The sequence below is a fragment of the Solea solea genome, chromosome 21, assembly GCF_958295425.1.
Source record: "Solea solea chromosome 21, fSolSol10.1, whole genome shotgun sequence".
Lineage (NCBI taxonomy): Eukaryota > Metazoa > Chordata > Actinopteri > Pleuronectiformes > Soleidae > Solea > Solea solea.
This window is the reverse complement of record NC_081154.1, coordinates 3,893,763-3,911,937: the sequence shown is the minus strand read 5'-3', so window position 1 is coordinate 3,911,937 and position 18,175 is coordinate 3,893,763. Positions and strand designations below refer to the sequence as shown.

At 39.6% G+C, this 18,175-nt stretch overlaps 1 protein-coding gene across 2 annotated transcripts; it reads left to right on the top strand.

Annotated features, from left to right (window-relative positions):
* The first annotated feature begins 1,062 nt into the window (after window positions 1-1,062).
* Window positions 1,063-18,162, top strand: gucy2cb (guanylate cyclase 2Cb). Of its 2 annotated transcripts, none has more exons than XM_058620406.1 (27): window positions 1,063-1,441; window positions 4,608-4,720; window positions 4,910-4,977; window positions 5,398-5,613; window positions 6,031-6,149; window positions 6,911-7,013; window positions 7,631-7,745; window positions 7,863-8,004; window positions 8,859-8,941; window positions 9,629-9,740; window positions 10,106-10,187; window positions 10,709-10,811; window positions 10,907-10,966; window positions 11,053-11,124; window positions 11,223-11,327; window positions 12,006-12,092; window positions 12,193-12,325; window positions 12,424-12,561; window positions 13,020-13,096; window positions 13,182-13,273; window positions 13,352-13,510; window positions 14,439-14,631; window positions 15,354-15,528; window positions 16,095-16,193; window positions 16,289-16,383; window positions 16,470-16,546; window positions 17,419-18,162. In XM_058620406.1, the coding sequence occupies exons 1-27, from the start codon at window positions 1,240-1,242 to the stop codon at window positions 17,630-17,632; spliced, it is 3,234 nt and encodes a 1,077-aa protein (XP_058476389.1). In that variant the 5' UTR covers window positions 1,063-1,239; the 3' UTR covers window positions 17,633-18,162. The 2 variants fall into 2 exon arrangements, with proteins under 2 accessions (XP_058476389.1, XP_058476390.1); XM_058620407.1 differs by lacking the exon at window positions 1,063-1,441 and adding an exon at window positions 2,437-2,646 and having other exon boundaries at window positions 4,910-4,972.
* The last annotated feature ends 13 nt before the right edge of the window (window positions 18,163-18,175 follow it).

The window sequence follows — 18,175 nt, the reverse complement described above, 5'->3', positions numbered from 1 at the left end:
AAAGCCAACACTGTAGTGCAGGGGTAACTCAAATACAAACATTAAAGGGCCACCAGTTTCCGTGTGTGTTGAAGTTCTGTTTCTGGTCTAAAGTTTTAAAAGTGTCAGATTAGAACTTGTAATTCACAGAGATACAAGTCATCTTCTGATGGACTGAGCCTCTTGTCTCGATGTTCTTACTCTGAATTTCTTGGGTTTCTCATTTTGGTCAGAGTTGAAAATTGAACCCACTTTCTCCGGACTTTATAAAACGACAAAGCAATTTAATCAAGGTGAATATTTAGTGAGTGCACACTCAGCTGATCGTAATGAGCATCTGAATCAATTCCCTTCACTGAGTCACGTGTGGAGTCTGTGCTGCAGGGTGTCAGCTGTTATCACACACAGGGTCGTTATCTGTGAAAGCTATTTTTATGACCCCGGCCGACCTTTGCTCTTCTCCTTTCTCTCCTTTTTCCCTCGACTGTCGTGCAGAGATTTACGAGCCATTTCCCGTCCGACGCATACAGAGAACATCTACGCATGTACACACAGACGCACACAGACGCGTTTTTCGTGTTGCCTCTAATTCAGACTTCCTAACGACCTTATTAAATTTTCAATTATCTGCCACTTTATTAGGTACATGAGTGGCAGGAGTGGCACCCAGTGTTGTCTGCTGCTGTACAACAACGTTTGTGTGACCAGAAGTGTAAAGAATCAGCCTGTTATTAAAGTTATTATGGGCTGTATTTATATAGAGCTGTTCTAGTCTTGATGATCTGCTTTACACTACAGTTTCGCCATTCACACGCTTCAACATGGGGTTAAGTGTCGTGCTCAAAGACACATATAGAGCCAGGAATTGAACCCAAAACCTTCCAGTCGAAAGACAACTCGCCCTGACAATACAAACTGTGTTTGTTACCAACCAATTAAAATCAGTTCTCTCTTAATGTGTCTGTTGTGTGTCTCTGTGTGTGTTCCATCATGTACTTACGCAACAACAATAGTGAGGGTTATATGGCTCTGCCTGTGTGTCTTTACAGGTTGTATATTAACAACTTGCTGTGGCAGGCCAGTGATAACACACAAGAAGAGTGAGAGAGAGAGGAGCACACAGACTCAGTGTGGACGTCAGTGGTGTGGGATAAAAAATAAAATAATAACGTCTTGGATGGAAGAGGAAAGAGGAGACCATGCATTGAATTCAACCGCTCACAAGTGCAGGACACTGGGGCACCTGAGAAGATTGTGATCATGAGTGGCCTGTGTTTGTGGTTGTGTGTGAGCGTGCTGGGGATTCTCGCTGCTCCGTGTTGGAGCATCAAACAGTGTCTGAGAGGCACGACGATCAACGTGATCCTGCTGGAGGACGAGGACTTCCCCTGGAGCCTGAAGTTTGTGAGAGGGGAAATACTGAAGGCCATAAAGATGGACGCAGGCATCAATGTTGCACAAGGTAAAGGACGAGTTTAAAAACACATTAAAACACATTAAAACACATAAAAGCCCTTGTTGGACAGTGAATACTGTCACTATAAGTCAATAGTCATGTTTTCTTTAACTATAACTATATATCATTTGTTTCACTCGTGGTTAAATGCCATCTGGTCGTTTCGAGTACTGCAGTTATTTATTTTGTCCGCTAGATGGCGACATTGACCATAAAATAGTGTATTTTGGCAAGTTACTCAGGGATGATGGGTTTCAGTCATTGTAATTATGTTAAAGCCAGTTAAACTGATAATTAGCCCAGGATTGTTAAATCTTACTTCATTTGTATATTTTGGTGATTATTTAAGATTAATAATCATATGTTATTAATGTATATCTATATTTGCAGATTAGGATGACTGATGATACTACAATATATAATTCTTTATTTATTTTTCATTTACTCTAGGACCACACACACACACACACGTCCACTTACCTACCTGTGACTCCAACCACAATGTCTATTTGAATACTTTGAGTGTCATAGTAAAGGGAACACTTGTGAGATTTGTTAAGATGTGTAAATATCAGTACAATCAGGCTCACCTCAAATAATAATAATGATAATAATAATACTAAATGTGTGAACAATATGTGAACTTCATCTCTGCAAAGGTTGACTTATTAGAAAATTAGAGAAGTTTTAGTACAGAAAGTACAGGCGAGGTCTGGTCTGTGCCATTTATATTTTTCTCATGTATAAAAGGACTTATTTCACTTTAATATCACTATTAGTGTTCATTCAATACAACAGTTTATGGCTTTGTTTCAAAGTTCCAGCAGACTTCTACATATTTGCCATTCCAAAAACGAACACCAGATGGCAGGACTGAGCTGGATCCCAGTCCGTAGGCCCGTATCCACGATTTGAGTAAATCTGCTCCAACACACCTGATTCAGATGAGCAGCTCGTTATCAGGCTTCTGCAGAGCTTGTTGCAGCGCAGTGTTCCCTGAGGACCAGGGTTGGGAAACACTGGAGTAAATTACACCTCATTTGAATTATTAGAGCCAAAGAGATTGACAGTACTGTCAGCCAATCAGAATCAGCAGAACTAATGTCTGTTAGAGACGCCCGGAATGATTAGACTGTAACACAGGAAGTCAGTCTGGCCAGACCGATTGGTTGTTTTCTCTGTAATATGAACTTGATGGAGAAACGTCACAGGTAAGAGCATTTTACAGCTGTGGTTCAATTAAGCACTTTTGTTGTCTTTATTCTTTGGCTTTTATCTCCGTGTACTTTGACTTATATGCTCAACATAACTTGGAGTCTCTGCTGTTGTTCGAGTTGTATGGAGTGTGTTCCGGATAACCTGTCGTAGCGTTAGAGCCGGAAATGTGGCGTGTGGGTTGACACAGTGCTACCATACGGAGTTTGATATGTAGTAATTCATTTAGTTGTGATTTGAGCAGCGTTTGTCACATTTAAAATGGGTTTATACAGCCTTGTAGCCCACATTCAACTGTTCAGTTTGATGTGCAATACTATTCCACTATTTTTCATGCTTATCTGGTTCCCCTAAATGGGGGACCTTCGGACTAATTAAATCTGGTCTTAAATGATTTCCTTATCTTCCCAAAAAAATGAAATTTTATTCTGAAAAAAAGTTGTCCACAAATCAAAATGATTCACTTTTAATGAATTCTTTGTTTCAAAGAAACTAGAGCTGAAACAATTAATCAATTAATTGATTATTAATTGATTACTAAATTAATCGTTTGACAAACACCGCTCAACATCTTTTAAGGTTTTCTGATATGTTATGGACCAAACGATTAATCGAGAAAATAATTGACAGATTCATAGATTATGAAAATAATTGTTAGTTGCAGCTCTAAAAGAAACTAGACAATATTCACATTTAAGAAGCTGAAACAATCAGAAATCTTGTTTTAATAATGAAAAAAGTTTCAAACTGATTAATGGAGTAATTGTTTCGGCTCTAATTGGCTAATATAAAAAATGTTTAATACTCCTGAAGGCTATGATGACGTTAAAATTGTGTAGGTTAATCCCTCACACTACAGGATAGTCCGATTAAATCAATTTTTTTTTTTCCTTTTTATGAAACATTTTGGGATTAGTGCCAAAGATCTGTAGATTTTATTGTCTTCATAAATGGCACCTTCAGTCTTGTCATGGTTGCTGTACGTCGACTGCTCTACAAGTGGGCAGTGTGGAGTGTAGAGACTACAGTGGGCTGTAAAAAGGACAATTATTGTTTCACCATCTGTGAAACACCGCACGTCAGCATCATCAGATAAGTCAATCCCGATAATGTGACCCTGAACATTTCCATGTATTAACTCTCATTAATAAATAATAAACCATTCTCCACCCCCTTGGATTTATTCATTAAACATTAACATATTTTGTAACTCAAACTTTACTCTGTAAACACTCGCCAAACTAATACGACATGATATCAAGGGATTTTCATTTAAGTGACGTCCTGCAGAGATTTTTATTACACTGAAAGAAATAGTTTTGCTGGGTTAATAAATGATTGTATATGGAGTATTGTACTATGACCTGACAGGAAATGGTCAAGTGTAATGCTCACTAAATGTTTGGATTGTAACCTTGATCTTCATGTTGACACGCTCATAAAAATAAAGATTAAGCTTTGACTTATATAGATGTTGCTGTGAGCTCGGGGGGCAGTAACCGCATAAACATCAAGGCTTTCTTGCACTGTTTTTGCACCAAAATATACCTGGTTTAATCCTTATAAATAGGGTTTTCATATATATATATATATATATATATATATATATATATATATATATATATATATATATGTATGTATGTGTATATATATGTATATATGTATGTATGTATGTATATATATATATATATATGTATGTATGTGTATATATATGTGTATATATGTGTATGTGTGTATGTATGTGTATATATGTATATGTATATGTATATATATATATATATATATATATATATATATATATATATATATATATATATATGCTGTTTGCCTGCTCTGTTTTGCCATGGTTGTTGTGGAGTAGGACTTAATTACTGCTGTTGCAAAATGTGATGTGTGTAAAAAAAAAAAAAAAACAATCTGTTCCTTTTATTCTCCCTTTCCACAAACCACAATACAGGCGTGAACTTTAACCTCACGGCCATCTTTGGCGGCTACAACACCTCCTTTTATAAACTGCCGGGCTGCCAGAGCAGCACATGTGAGGGAGTTGCAGAACTACAACTCCTGATCGTGAGTAAACTAAATGCTTTTTATACACTGCCTTGTGTACATTAAAGTTTCCACCATGTATCAGTGCACAATCATTCATGTGTACAAGAGAAACATCTTAATAGGGATTCCTATGTCCCGAAGGACGACTGTAGTTACTTCGTTAACGGCAAAAGAAACCACTACATCACAGGCATTTGTTACTTGCAGAACTCGGGAGACCTGGGATGTGCTGTGCTCGGGCCGACCTGCAACTATGCGAGCTACCAAATGGTTGAGTATGTCCTCGTTTGTCCAGTCATGGTCACACTAGTACAGAAAAGTCCAGCACGTGCACACATGTAAATTATTGTATAAAGTACCTAAAAGGGGATACTTAAGTAAACGTACAGTATCCTACCAGAAAAGGACTTTGGTTGAAGTTAAAGTCACTTTTTTTATAATATTACTTACGTAAAAGCACTTCAGTTTTAGAAGTAAAAGTGTGAAAAGTCATTTTCCAAAGTCATTTTCTGGTAAGATACTTGTACTTTTACTCAAGTATCTCAGTTACTTTATACAAGACTGACAAAGTGTGTCTGGTTCAAGCTCACTCATAAAATGTGTACAGTATACACGCCTCTAACCCGCTTCTTATAGAAGCTCTATCCCTCTTTTCTTTTCACCTTGTTTCACCTCCGTTCCTTCATGTCTGCCAGTTCGGAAAAGGGTCTGAACCTCCGGACACCCTTCATCTCTGCCGGGGCCTTCGGTCTCACCTGCGACAACACACGCAACCTGCAGCGCCTCCTGCCACCGGCGCGCAAGATCTTGAGCTTCATCATTCACTTCTGGAGAGAGAAGAAATCAATCAAGCCCGTGTGGGAGACGGCCTACCTTTACAAGAACTATGTTAACACTGAGGACTGTTTCTGGTGAGTCTGTCATTCTAGTCCCAATCTAATCTCCTTATTTTACTTATTCAAAACTCTTTTGATGAGACCACTGTAAGATAATTGTCAAATTTAAAGTATCATATTTTACTGTAATTTTACAGTAGGAACAGAATTAACTGTGAAAGATAATTTCAGAGTAGTTATGTGAGCTGTATAGTATAATTTAAATACTTTTCCATCAAAATATACCATACCAGGAACCATGATACTGTATTACATTCTAAATGATCACTGTTAAAACCTGTGAGATGATAATGATTTAGTTAAAGCCTGGAAAATCAGTTATTTTCTGCGAGGTGGGAGAAGAGCGCATAATATAGGCTTTAAAACAAAACTGTGGACCACTAAAGACATTCTTTTATCATAACACACTCTTCTGATTTTTTATTTCCACAGGTATATAAACGCACTGGATGCGGGTTTAGGCAAATTTTCCCTGAGCATCTCAAGAGTAGTGCTGCGCAATCCCATCGACCTGAGGAATGTTCTGCAATCGCCCAACAGGTCAAGCAATTGTGGGTGCTTCTAAAATCAATATAGAAACGTTGATTTTAATATTAAACTGTCATTAAATAAATAGCTGTGACTTGAAGTTTGACTTTCACAGGTTGATAATGACAAATTAGCCCCTTTTTAGCCCCTTTAATTGTATTTATCCTTTATTGAGCCAGGAATTGTCCCATTGAAATGCAAGATCTGCACAAATAGTGCAAATTGTTTCAGAGGCGAGACAACTTCAGATACAAATCTCACAACAGAATATAAAAGTTAAAAGGAGGTCATTAAAGGAGAGTAAAAAAAAAAAGAGAGTTATAATAAAGTAGTGCAGAAGTGTACAGGCCTTACCAACAATGAGTGTTGAGTGTGTTTTAAATAAGGCAGTGTCTGTAGTGAAATTATGTTTTGCAGCTCATTCCATGTCCATGATGCATACAAATGCTGGATTAATTCTGAAAAAAATTAATTAATTCTAAAAAAAAAAGAAAAAGTTGAGCCCGACACAAGAATCAAGCCGAACAATGCTGTAGAACACTGTACAATTGTCTTTACCTTCAGGTCAAAGAACAAATTGTCTCAGTAAAAATATCATTTATGTTGCTGTAAAACGGGGCAGTTTGGTTTTGGTATTAACTTTCTGTCAAAAGACATAAACAGTGGTGTTTTTACGTGTTCTCTGTTTGCAGTGTTCATCATGTGTGGATCACCCAAGGACGTGCTGGAGACTTTCTGTCAAAAGACATAAACAGTGGTGTTTTTACGTGTTCTCTGTTTGCAGTGTTCATCATGTGTGGATCACCCAAGGACGTGCTGGAGGTGAAACACAACATACCAGAGGCTGACAACAGTGAAATCCTCTTCATCCTTATTGATCTTTACAAGTCAGTGGTCTTTCTTTACTCGTCTCTCTCTCGCTTCGGCTTGTCTCCTTCGGCGTATCTCGTGGATTTATGGCTAAAATGAAAGGTGGAAATAATCAATAGTCAATCGCTCCATTAATGAAAGCCTGTAATTCCCACTCCTGTGTATTTGTCTTTGTAAAGTACCTAAAGTACAAGTATCTTACTAAAATTTATCTGACTTTGAAGTCACTTTTTTACATAATATTACTTAAGTAAAAGTTTTAAAGTATATGACATTTACTGTACTTAAGTACCAAAAGTCATTTTCTAATGTAAAGTGTACTTAAGTAAAAAAGTGATGGTTTTTCAACTGGAAGGTTGTGGGTTCAAATCCTGGCTCTGCTAGTCGATAATGTGCAAGACACTTAACCCCATGTTGCAGTGTGTGTGTGAATGGGTGAAAACTATAGTGTAAAGCAGCTCATCAAGACTAGAAAAGCGAGTCACAAAGACCAAAACAGCACTGGTCTTCACGGCTACTCGCAGAGCAATAAACCTGTTTTAAACCTTGAAGGTCAGGTTTTTAAGTCATTCTGCAAACGGAGACTAAAGCAGCACTGGAAACAAACGTCCTCAAATCCTCGTATCTCTCACAGTGACGAATACTACGTCAACAAAACGTCACTGCCCGCCATGAAAAACGTGTTGGTGCTGACGATGCCAAACACCAGAAATTACATCATCAACGCCGACCTCAAAGGCAACAACCCGGTGAGGACACACACACACACACGGGGACTTTCTCAACATGTGTGACTCCACGTCAGAGGAGCTGTTGGTTCATCTCGCCCTCTTCCTCTCTTCCTCTTCCTCTCTCTCTCTCTGCAGATGAACGACTACATGTCTGCGTATCACGACGCGGTGCTGCTGATCGGACAGGTGATGAGGGACATCGTCAGCAAGCCGCCTTTGGAGATCCAGCAGATGGATTTCGTCAATGTGAATTACTTCAGGAACATAAGCTTTAATGGTAGGGGAGGGTAAAAAAACAAAATCACAATTTTCTTTTGGTCCTAAAAATAATAAGCGAATAAAATATGTACAGATTTACGTTAAATCCATGTAGCCAAACAAAGACCGTTCGCCCCCAGATTGGTGCTGACGTTGATTATCGTGAGGCCTCTCAGATGGAGGCTGTCAACAGTTGTCACTTACAGTGACATGATGCCTGGAGGCTTCAGCTGCATGTAGCTTGTTGTTCATCCATCCATCCATTTTCTACGGCTTCATCCTCTACATGAGGGTCGTAATCCTGCGGTCAATTGAGAGTCTAACCCCATATTGAATGTTTTTTGGACTGTGCGAAGAAGCCGGAGAACCCTTGTATAGACCGGGTCGCCAACCCAGGTTGCTGGGAGTCTGGCTGTGAGTGGTTCAAGGGAAGTCCACTGCAGCTGGGGCGGGTTGTCTTACAACTGGGAGGTTGTGGGTTCAATTACTACCCCCAAGTACTGCTCGTCTATGTGTCGCTTGAGCCAGACACTCCATGTTGAAGCTTGTGAATGGTTAACGCAGCTCACTCGAAAAGCTTTATATAAATACAGACCATCACCAACTCTTCCTCTTCTGATTTTATTTGGTAGCAACGAGTCACAAAGATAGTTAGAGGAAGTGTAGTGGAGTAAAAGGACAAGTTGCTAGAAATATAAATGACAAAGTAAAGTACAGATGCGTGAATTACTTACTTAATACTTAAGTAGAGTACTTTGTTATATGTATATTACAACACTGGTCGTAGTGCCGGTGTTCTTGCACTTTGAAAGATGTTTAATTGTTAATAAAGTTGTGATTTCTGCTCTTGTACTTTTCTCTGAATCTGCGCAGGCACTGGCGGGCTCTACAGGCTGGACCAATATGGAGACAGAGATGTGGATCTAACCATCATTTACACTTCGACTGAGAACAAGGTCATTTATTCTCTGTTGATTGTGATGATGATTATTTTGTCACACTGGCCGTCTTGGGTCTGCTTCCACCATAAACTCAGGCCTACACGTGTCAGAACAGCACTGGGAATTACAGTCTTCAGTCCCAGAACTTATTCTTATTGTTCATATCAAAGGTCTTTTCTGAACTGAAGGAAAACGTGCTTCAGTACAACCAGTAAGCAGCTGATGATGACACATTTTAAACTGCCACAAATATATGTAAGGTACATCAAAAAAAAAGCAATAAAAGAACTGGACCTGACAGAATCTGAGCATCACACCTTACATTTAAAATGCATGTGTTAAAAAGGTGCACAATATTAGCAACAGCATACATAGTCAGTGCTACTGTAGGAATTTATGTCAAAGACTCTTTGAAAGACGGCGAAATGTGTTTTTCTAGTGTTTGTTTGTCTCAGTGTTTTCTGCTGGGACCACTCAGAGATTTCATCTGGGCTGCATGTGGCCCACGGGCCACCATTTGAACAGGCTGGGTCTACAGCATTATTTGAAAGTGAACGATCTGGTCTCATGGGACACTTTCAAAAATGTTTTTTAGATGTAGATGTTTTTGCTTTTCTGTCTTCAACACTCAGTACATTTTATAGATATGGTTAAATAACATCAAATAAAATGTATAACTTCCTCTTCTCGCGTGATTTGCAGTATCGTATTTTATTCACATTCGACACGGCGCGAAACACAACCGAAGAGGTCGACATGAATCCTTCCTTCATCTGGGGACAAAGACTTCCTAACTTCAAACCAGATGTTGAAGGTAGTGAAGCTACACACACACACACACACACTTCATAACATAGTGAGGGCCTTACCCTAACGTTGACTATCAAAACTAAATGCCTTAACACTAAAACCAGGTCTTAACCCTTAAACCCTTAAGCCCGTGACTTGGATTACATAGAATAGTATGAAAAAGAGAAAATATCCACAGAAATGTGTCTATATTATCTTGTAATGGACTTACATTATACATTGTGTCGATAGGTTCTCTATAACTCAAGATTGTATGTCTCTAAAAATGCTCCAAACATAAATCTGACCTCCCACTTGTGTTTCACTGCTAGTTTCTCACGAATGTAGACGTAATCACGTGTGTCGCTTGTTTTAACTCCACCCCTTCAGGTATAGTGGTGCTTGACATTGTTGTCATCGTGTTGGCAGTGACGGTGGTGGTCGTGGCCACCATCGCCTTCATTTTCTACAGGTGAGTGTCATTTTGGGGGTTTCTCTCGGACTATTAATCGCATTATCCAGGTATAACCAGGTCTAAGATGATGACTAGCTCGTTTTTAGTCGGACTAATGTGTTTACATGACACAAGATTGTCTTAGTCCGACTAAAATTGGACTTTTAACGTGCACTAAGGCTCACTGACGACCGCACTTCAGAGCAGTGTAGTTTCTCCAGCTCTTTTTTGATGACGTAGCTTGTTGTTGATGTTGCTATGATTCAAAATATGTCTTGCATGTGTTTGGATTTAACTTGCAACCATCGGGTCACGTAACTTGCGTTAGAAACTGGACAAAAACGGGAAACACTCGTAAACCGTTTTCTTTATTTTATTTTGAAAAACGAATGATACACAGATTTGTGAGACAGTTTGCGTTCGGCAGAATTAATAACAACGCCGATAACTAAAGTGAAGCGTCACAGCTTTAAATGTTGCAGGTTTTTTTAAATCTCTACTTCTGTGAATGTGGTTTGGTCTGTTGCTATTTGTTTTAGAAAGAACAGGACAGATCGTCAACTGAGAAAACGCTGGTCACACATTTCCTCTGATCTCATCACGCTGCTGGAAAAGGACAAACTCAATGTCGTCTCTTTGAAGGTAAATAAGTTTGAAACTCTTTTTTTTTTAACAACTTCTTTATCACGAGAACACGAGAGCAAATGCGGAAAATGTCCTTCGTCTGCTCCAATCAGATTGAAGTTGAAGCGAAGAAGACGAACTTCCAGATCCGCCGAGCACTCTATGATAAGAAGGTAGCTGCAACACTGTGACTGGCAGTCGTTTTCAATACGAATCACAGGCTTAAGAAACGGCTGTAATGTGGTTGAATATGTTTCAGATTGTAATTCTGAAGGAGCTGCAGCACTCGGACGGGATCTTCAATTCGACTCGGAGGATAGAACTTAATGCGGTGAGGCACACACACACACACACACACACACACACAGAGGCCTGTCCTCTTTAATATTATTTGCCCCAGTTTGACGTTGTTCCGTTTTGCCCCTGCAGCTCCTGCACATTGACTATTACAGCCTGACAAAGTTTTATGGGACAGTGAAGTTGGACGAGGGAGTGTTTGGAGTGTTCGAGTATGGAGAACGGGGGTCACTCAAGGTATTTATGACACACACACACACACACATATATATATACACATTATGTACACCAGCACTCAGTCAGGGCCGTTGCAACAGGATTTGTAAAGCAAGCAATTCCCCGGGGCCCTGCACGGGAAGGGGCCCCCCTGATGACTGCTGATTTTTAGATTTTACAGCAATGAAAAAAAAAAGGTCACTTGATGAGTTGCACTTTTGCAGAGGTCAGAGGTCTTTTACGATGGTCACTAAGGGTGTAACGGCACCCTGCAGTTGTTGAATTTAGCTATAATTAATCGGCAAATAATGGCTTTAAATTGTATAATCTGATCGACAAACACACCAAGATCTGCTGATATAACTAATGACTACAACAGTAGGCTAAATAGGCTGCTACCTTCTTGACTTCTTGACCATGAAGTACATTTTATCATATCGACATCTGCTGCGACATGATATATTGTTATCGTATCGGTTTTCAGCCCAAGCACTCCTGATATATCGGTAAAAAAAGTCCAGTATCATGTATTCCCAATTAATAATGCATAAAACGTGGAGTCTGAACTTGATATTAATTATCCCAGACATGAAAGACTCCGATATGATCTCTTTTTTGTTGTTATATTTCTTTGAAATGCCCCTGCAAATCAAATATGACGATGTTATGTCCCGTCACGTGCCGTGTGTCTTCTTCCAGTACGTGCTGAATGACAAGATTTCCTACCCAGAGGAGACCTTCATGGACTGGGAGTTCAAGATCTCCGTCATGTACGACATCGCCAAGGTGACACAGAACAGAGACTCGGCTCTGCTGATGACCAGCACGTTATATGTAAAAGTGCCACGTTGTATGTGAGGTGTGTGTGTGTGAATCCTCTGTGCAGGGCATGTCCTACCTCCACGCCAGTGACATCCAGGTGCACGGTCGCCTCAAGTCCACCAACTGTGTGGTGGACAATCGCATGGTGGTGAAGATCACAGACTTTGGCTGCAACAGCTTCTTAAGCCCCGGAAATGGTAAAAGCACAGTCTACTACCACCAACTCCACCCTATCGCTGCTTCCTTTCCTCATCTCCTCATCTCCTCTCTTCTTCTCCACTTCTCCTCCTCTCAGATCTGTGGACAGCCCCGGAGCATCTGAGGAAACACGGCACGTCTCAGAAGGGGGACGTCTACAGCTTTGCCATCATCTCTCAGGAGATTGTGCTCCGAAAGTGCACCTTCTACACCGAGTGCTGCTCTGACCGATCAGGTGTGACACACTGATGTGAACTCTGTCCACAATCCAGGCTTTTTTCTCTCCCTCTCTCATCATGTATTTATAGTTTATATCTTAAAGGTCCAGTGTGTAACATCTTATAGTCTTGGAACAGGGGGGGGTCAAACTCAAATGACCTTGGGGTCAATGAGCATCTGGTCTGGTCTAAAGGGGGGCCGGTCTAGAGAAAAAAAAAAGTAATAATATTCCATTATGATATTGCAATTAAAATGTTCCTAATGATATGTCCCAGAATTTAAAAGTAAAAGTGCTTGTTTTAATGCAGACTGATGTGTATTTGACAATAAAAACACATTTATGGTGCACAAAAAACAATGAAATAAATATACATTTAAGTAAATAATAACTGTAAATAAAACACCAAACAAACTTTTGTATGTATAGTTTATATAATTTAATGGGAGAATGTGTTTGTGTATGTTTTTGAACAGAAAAGCTGGCCAGAGTCATAATGTCTTACTTTAGACCAGATCTGCATTTGGAGACAACGTCAGAGACAGAAACAGAGGTGAGTTATATTCACGTTTTATCTATGCCCAAGTTAGATGTGTGATACTTTACGACTTGAAATCTTCCCGTTGTGTCTCTCAAAGGTTTATATGTTGATAAGAAGCTGTTGGGATGAGGATCCAGAGAAAAGGCCGGACTTCAAGAAGGTTGAGAACTGTCTGGGGAAAATCATCAGGTAACTCTTTGATGAATATATGTGTGTGGGCCATGTGTACACACAGGAGAACATTTTGACTTTGCCCGGTCTTTTCAGTAAAATCCATAACCAGGATAACGAGAGCTACATGGATAATATGATACGACGACTGCAGATGTACTCCAGAAACCTGGAGCACCTGGTGGAGGAGAGAACGGCGCTCTACAAGGCCGAGCGGGACAGAGCCGACTGCCTCAACTTCATGCTGCTTCCTGGGTCTGTTTACACTTTTGTTTCGCTTATTTTAACCATAAAAGGGCCAGAGAATGTCTCTTGCCCATTTTTCCAGAATAACTTCCAATATCTGGCCGTTATTTACAGTTTACTGCACGTTACAGATAGTGAATTAACAATTCAAAATGAAGAAAAACACTGTAGTTGTACATGGACGCCAGATTTTGCGTGTTCAGTACATAATATTTAAAATGATATTGTGTTTGAGTCTTAGTCTGGAAATTCTCCTCCCTGGTGAAAAAAAAGACTACCGTAATTACCGTAATAACCACATGTTGACTTTGACGTGCAGCGCGCTGTTAAAGGGCTAAAACCCTTGGAAGATTGTTTTTGAAGCAGCTGAAAGTTAATATACATGTTAATGACCATCATAACATGGGTTGCAGATTTAAGCTAAATAATAAAAGGCTCACAAAGTAAAATCCACACCTACTCAAGTCTACGATAACCTGAAAATATATTTGCCACCTTTACTCATTAGAGATTAGAGAGCCTTTCCTTTCCTCCCACACCAAAGTCCATAGAGAAAATCAGCGTTTTAATCTCGCTGGTGACACAAGATTGTCTTAGTGTGTGCCACTCTGGTAAATCTGAGCATAGGATTTCAAACACTGAAGTCACAAGATAACACTTTTGAAGTTAGAAACGAGGCAGCAGTGGATTTACAACTCCTGTTTGCCATGATGTATAATCACTCATGTTCTCTATGGGCTTTGGTGCAGGTAGACGTTTATAAACTTCAACTTTTCACAGAAAAAAAAAAACCCACGTCACTGACGGTTCAGGTAAATGGTGGCGTTTGCTCTTTGACTTCCTCGCCATCACTTTGGTGGGGATTATGAAAGGAAGCCAGATTTGGAACCAGTGGTTTGCTCAGGCGGATCATTCCGTGTCATCCGTCGTCTTGCAGTCCGGCGGTGAAGAGCCTGAAGGAGACCGGTGTGGTGGAGCCGGAGCTGTACGACGAGGTGACCATATACTTCAGCGACATCGTCGGTTTCACCACCCTGTGCCAGTACAGCACGCCGATGGAGGTGGTGGACATGCTCAACGACATCTACAAGAACTTCGACAGCATCGTCGACCACCACGACGTTTACAAGGTACTGAAAATGGTGATAAACAGAGAAAGCAACGTGTTTTTAAAGTTGCCCTAGTTCAAGAACGGTTGATGATACAGATACACTTTGTGTGGCTTTGTGAGCGTCGGGACGCTTTCAGGAGCTCCCACATTTAATCTTGTGAAAAACGGGTTTAAATTGGCAGAGAAATTACAGTTTAAAAATCACCCTCGTCTTCATTTTTTAAAAACTCCAAAGCTGAGTTTTAACATGGGAGGTTTGACCTGAACTCTCTGCACTTTTAGGTGATTTTAAGAAAAACTGCAAGTCATATGAGAATGAAGACAACACACAGGGTTAGACAACCACAGACATAAAAATGTCTGTGTAGGTTGGAAATTGTGGGCAGGAGAAGAGTTTGTTGTGATTATTTTCATGGACCTCAGCTGAGTGTGCCACTCTAAAATCTGAAAAGTACAAAACTTAAACTGCGATTGTTTAAAAACTGTAAAAGGTATCACAATTTGAATTTAGGTGAGAAAAGTCTCAAGTCTTGTGACCCGTTTAATGTTTCAACCACATCTCTATGTTAAAGTATGACGACACTGTGAGGATGTTTTCCATTAGTGTGTATGTGGAAATTCTATGCATTTTTTTGCAATTTTTGTCACCATGGTTACTCGATAACAATAACAATAGATGCTTACCTTGCAATGCAAATCGGTGGAGTACTCCCGATTAACGTCTCCTCCGTGTGTCCTCAGGTGGAGACGATAGGCGACGCCTACATGGTCGCGTCTGGGCTGCCAAAGAGAAACGGCAACAGACACGCAGTGGACATCTGCTGCATGGCCCTGGACATTTTAGCTTTCATGGGCACGTTCCAGCTCCAACACCTGCCCGGAATCCCCGTGTGGATACGCATTGGCATACACTCAGGTAGACCATGCATAAGTTCAATTATTTCATTAATTTTAGTGGAAAAGAGCCAAGATGATGACATTTTCAGATATTTTTCTTTATAAATGTGGTTATATTATAATGAAAATTCCCCTTTTCTGCAGTTTACTTCCTGCACAAAAACCCCATGGAAAAAAGCAGCAGTTGTTAGTTGTTGCTGCACTGCTGTCTTCACCACTAAATTTAAAGCTGGTCTTTTGTGACTTTGGTGTTTGAAAATACTTTTAATTCAGATTCACGTCAGTGACACAAACCTACCAAGCAAGGCAGCAGTAGACCTGCAGCTCCCTTGTCCACCGTGAGCTGAAATCACTGATTTTCTGTCTGGACTTTGCTCCTTTTTCCACTTCTGAGCGTGAGCGTTTAACAAACCTACGAGATACATATTCTAGAGATATCTTACATTTATGCAGACGTGTATTTTATTGTGTTGGCAGAAATCTGCACCTGTGCTATTAAATGAGGTATTTTACCCTCTTTATTCTTTCCACTCATTTTCTAACCTTGTAAACGCTTGTAACTTGTTATCCTCTGTGTGTGTTTAGGTCCGTGTGCAGCAGGTGTTGTTGGGGTAAAAATGCCCAGATATTGTTTGTTTGGAGACACGGTCAACACGGCGTCTCGTATGGAGTCCACAGGACATCGTGAGTGCAGAGAAAAAAACCCGACTTCTCTGATCAAATTATGTTACATCAGCACGTCACTGACGTTTTTTATCGTGTGTCTCCTCGTCCTCCAGCCCTGAAGATCCACGTCAGTCAGCCGACGATCAACATCCTGCAGAGGACAGACTGTAGGTTTGAGTACGAGTTCAGAGGAGAAACTTACCTGAAGGTATTTTTTACAAACCTTAATTAAAGTCCTGCATAAAAGAAAAGGCAAAGTTATCACAGTCCAGAGACTTAAATGTGTGTTTTCAGGGCAAAGGCACAGAGGCGACGTACTGGTTAACTGGTGAAACTGGAGAAGACTACGACCTCCCGACTCCGCCCACAGCGTGAGTAAAACAAACTTTAACTACGCTAATGCACTGTAACGATGTTAAAGGGTTTAATATTAGTAATCATGTAGAATTCACAAAACACTTAAATCTAATATTTATATTATTTAATATATATTTATATTTATAAGTATTACAATTTGGAAAAAGTTTGATATTAAAATGTGATTATTGTTATCTATGGATTTTCAAATGTACTGTTTTACAAAAAAAAACTGAAAAATATTAAAGCACATTATTATTTCTTGATTAAGATGTTATTTTCTTGCATTTCCTGAACAGAGATTACTTTTATGATTAATTATGAATTATTCTGAATTCAGTTAAAGAGTCCCTAGGGACATTTCCTGCCATTCTGTTTTTATTGTTAAGCCATTTTGGCTGTGGTGAATGAAGATACCTCTTATTTGCCAAAGCTACTTCAGTCTGAAATATATCAAATATTGATAATATTTTTGAGTTTTAAAGGCCATTTTTTCCACTCATTTAAAGTGGAAAGGGGGTTAATAATCATTTTAGTTTTAAACAAGTTTTTATGTACATTTAAGAAGGTACTAAAATCCAAAAACAAGAGTCAGTGGGTCACATGAGGTGGTGATCTTTAAAACAAGTAGTTATCTTTAATATTAAAGCACTGTAAAGGAAAAACAAAACATGAGGAAGTTCTAAAATCCTGGGTTTTCTGTGGAGTTTGTACATTTTAAATTATTTGTTAGGTCACATGACACGGAAGCTACTTCAAAAACATGTTTTTCTGGTCATTAATATGAAATGTAAGATGCACTTAAATCGTCTTTTTAGGAGTAGAAGGCTTACACTGTTATATATTGAGTGATTTCCAGCATTTCCCCGTTCTCCTGCTTCTACAGAGAGAACTTCCAGCGGCTGCAGCAGGACCTGGCCAACATGATCCTCAAGTGTCTGGAGCAGCGTTCCCGACACTCCGTCCGCAGGAAGAAGCCCCCGCTGTGTCCGAGTCAGAGCGACGGCGACAACAAGGAGCTCGGATCAGAGTGTGAGAACCAGCAGCCCGAGTACCTGCATCTGGCTACGGTCAACAACACACTCAGTACTTTCCTGTAGGAGAGAGCTGACGCTGTTCAGTGGGAGTGTGGGGGGGGAACCAGCAGGGGGAGGCAGAGAGAAGGGAGGACTGTGAACATGTTTACAAGGTGAAAAGATGTCAAATGTGTGTGTGTATATATATATATACGAAATTAAGCACAGAAATAATACCTGGTGTTGAATTTAATGTTAATAATTAAATCTTCTTAATGCTGGTTTGGACACATGAGCGTCTTTTTCAAAAAAAGTAGCTAAGGTTATTACTTGCAGTAAAGACCTTGACTTTAGGTAGTTTTATACTTTCGTGAATGAATAAATGAATGAATGATGGAATTAGTGAAGAATTCACAGGAAATGGTGTTTTACTGACAAAAAAACCTTTTAAAATTTGCTTCTATGCACTCGACCCTTCCCTGCAAGAAATTAGAATTGTCAGTTTAACTTGATATTTTTCTCTCTTTATTTTATTTATTCTTAATATGATAAAATGTTAGAGAAAATAGAAGTAACAGCAAATTTACTTTAAATAAACACTTTTCTGGTCTTAACCCGTTTTTTTTC

Bases quoted from the DNA above. Each gene is read 5' to 3' on its own strand.
- gucy2cb (XM_058620406.1), top strand. From the start codon at position 1,240: ATGAGTGGCCTGTGTTTGTGGTTGTGTGTGAGCGTGCTGGGGATTCTC. The intron at 1,442-4,607 runs GTAAAGGACGAG...ACCACAATACAG, and splicing joins AGGCATCAATGTTGCACAAG to GCGTGAACTTTAACCTCACG. The intron at 15,529-16,094 runs GTAGACCATGCA...GTGTGTGTTTAG, and splicing joins ACGCATTGGCATACACTCAG to GTCCGTGTGCAGCAGGTGTT.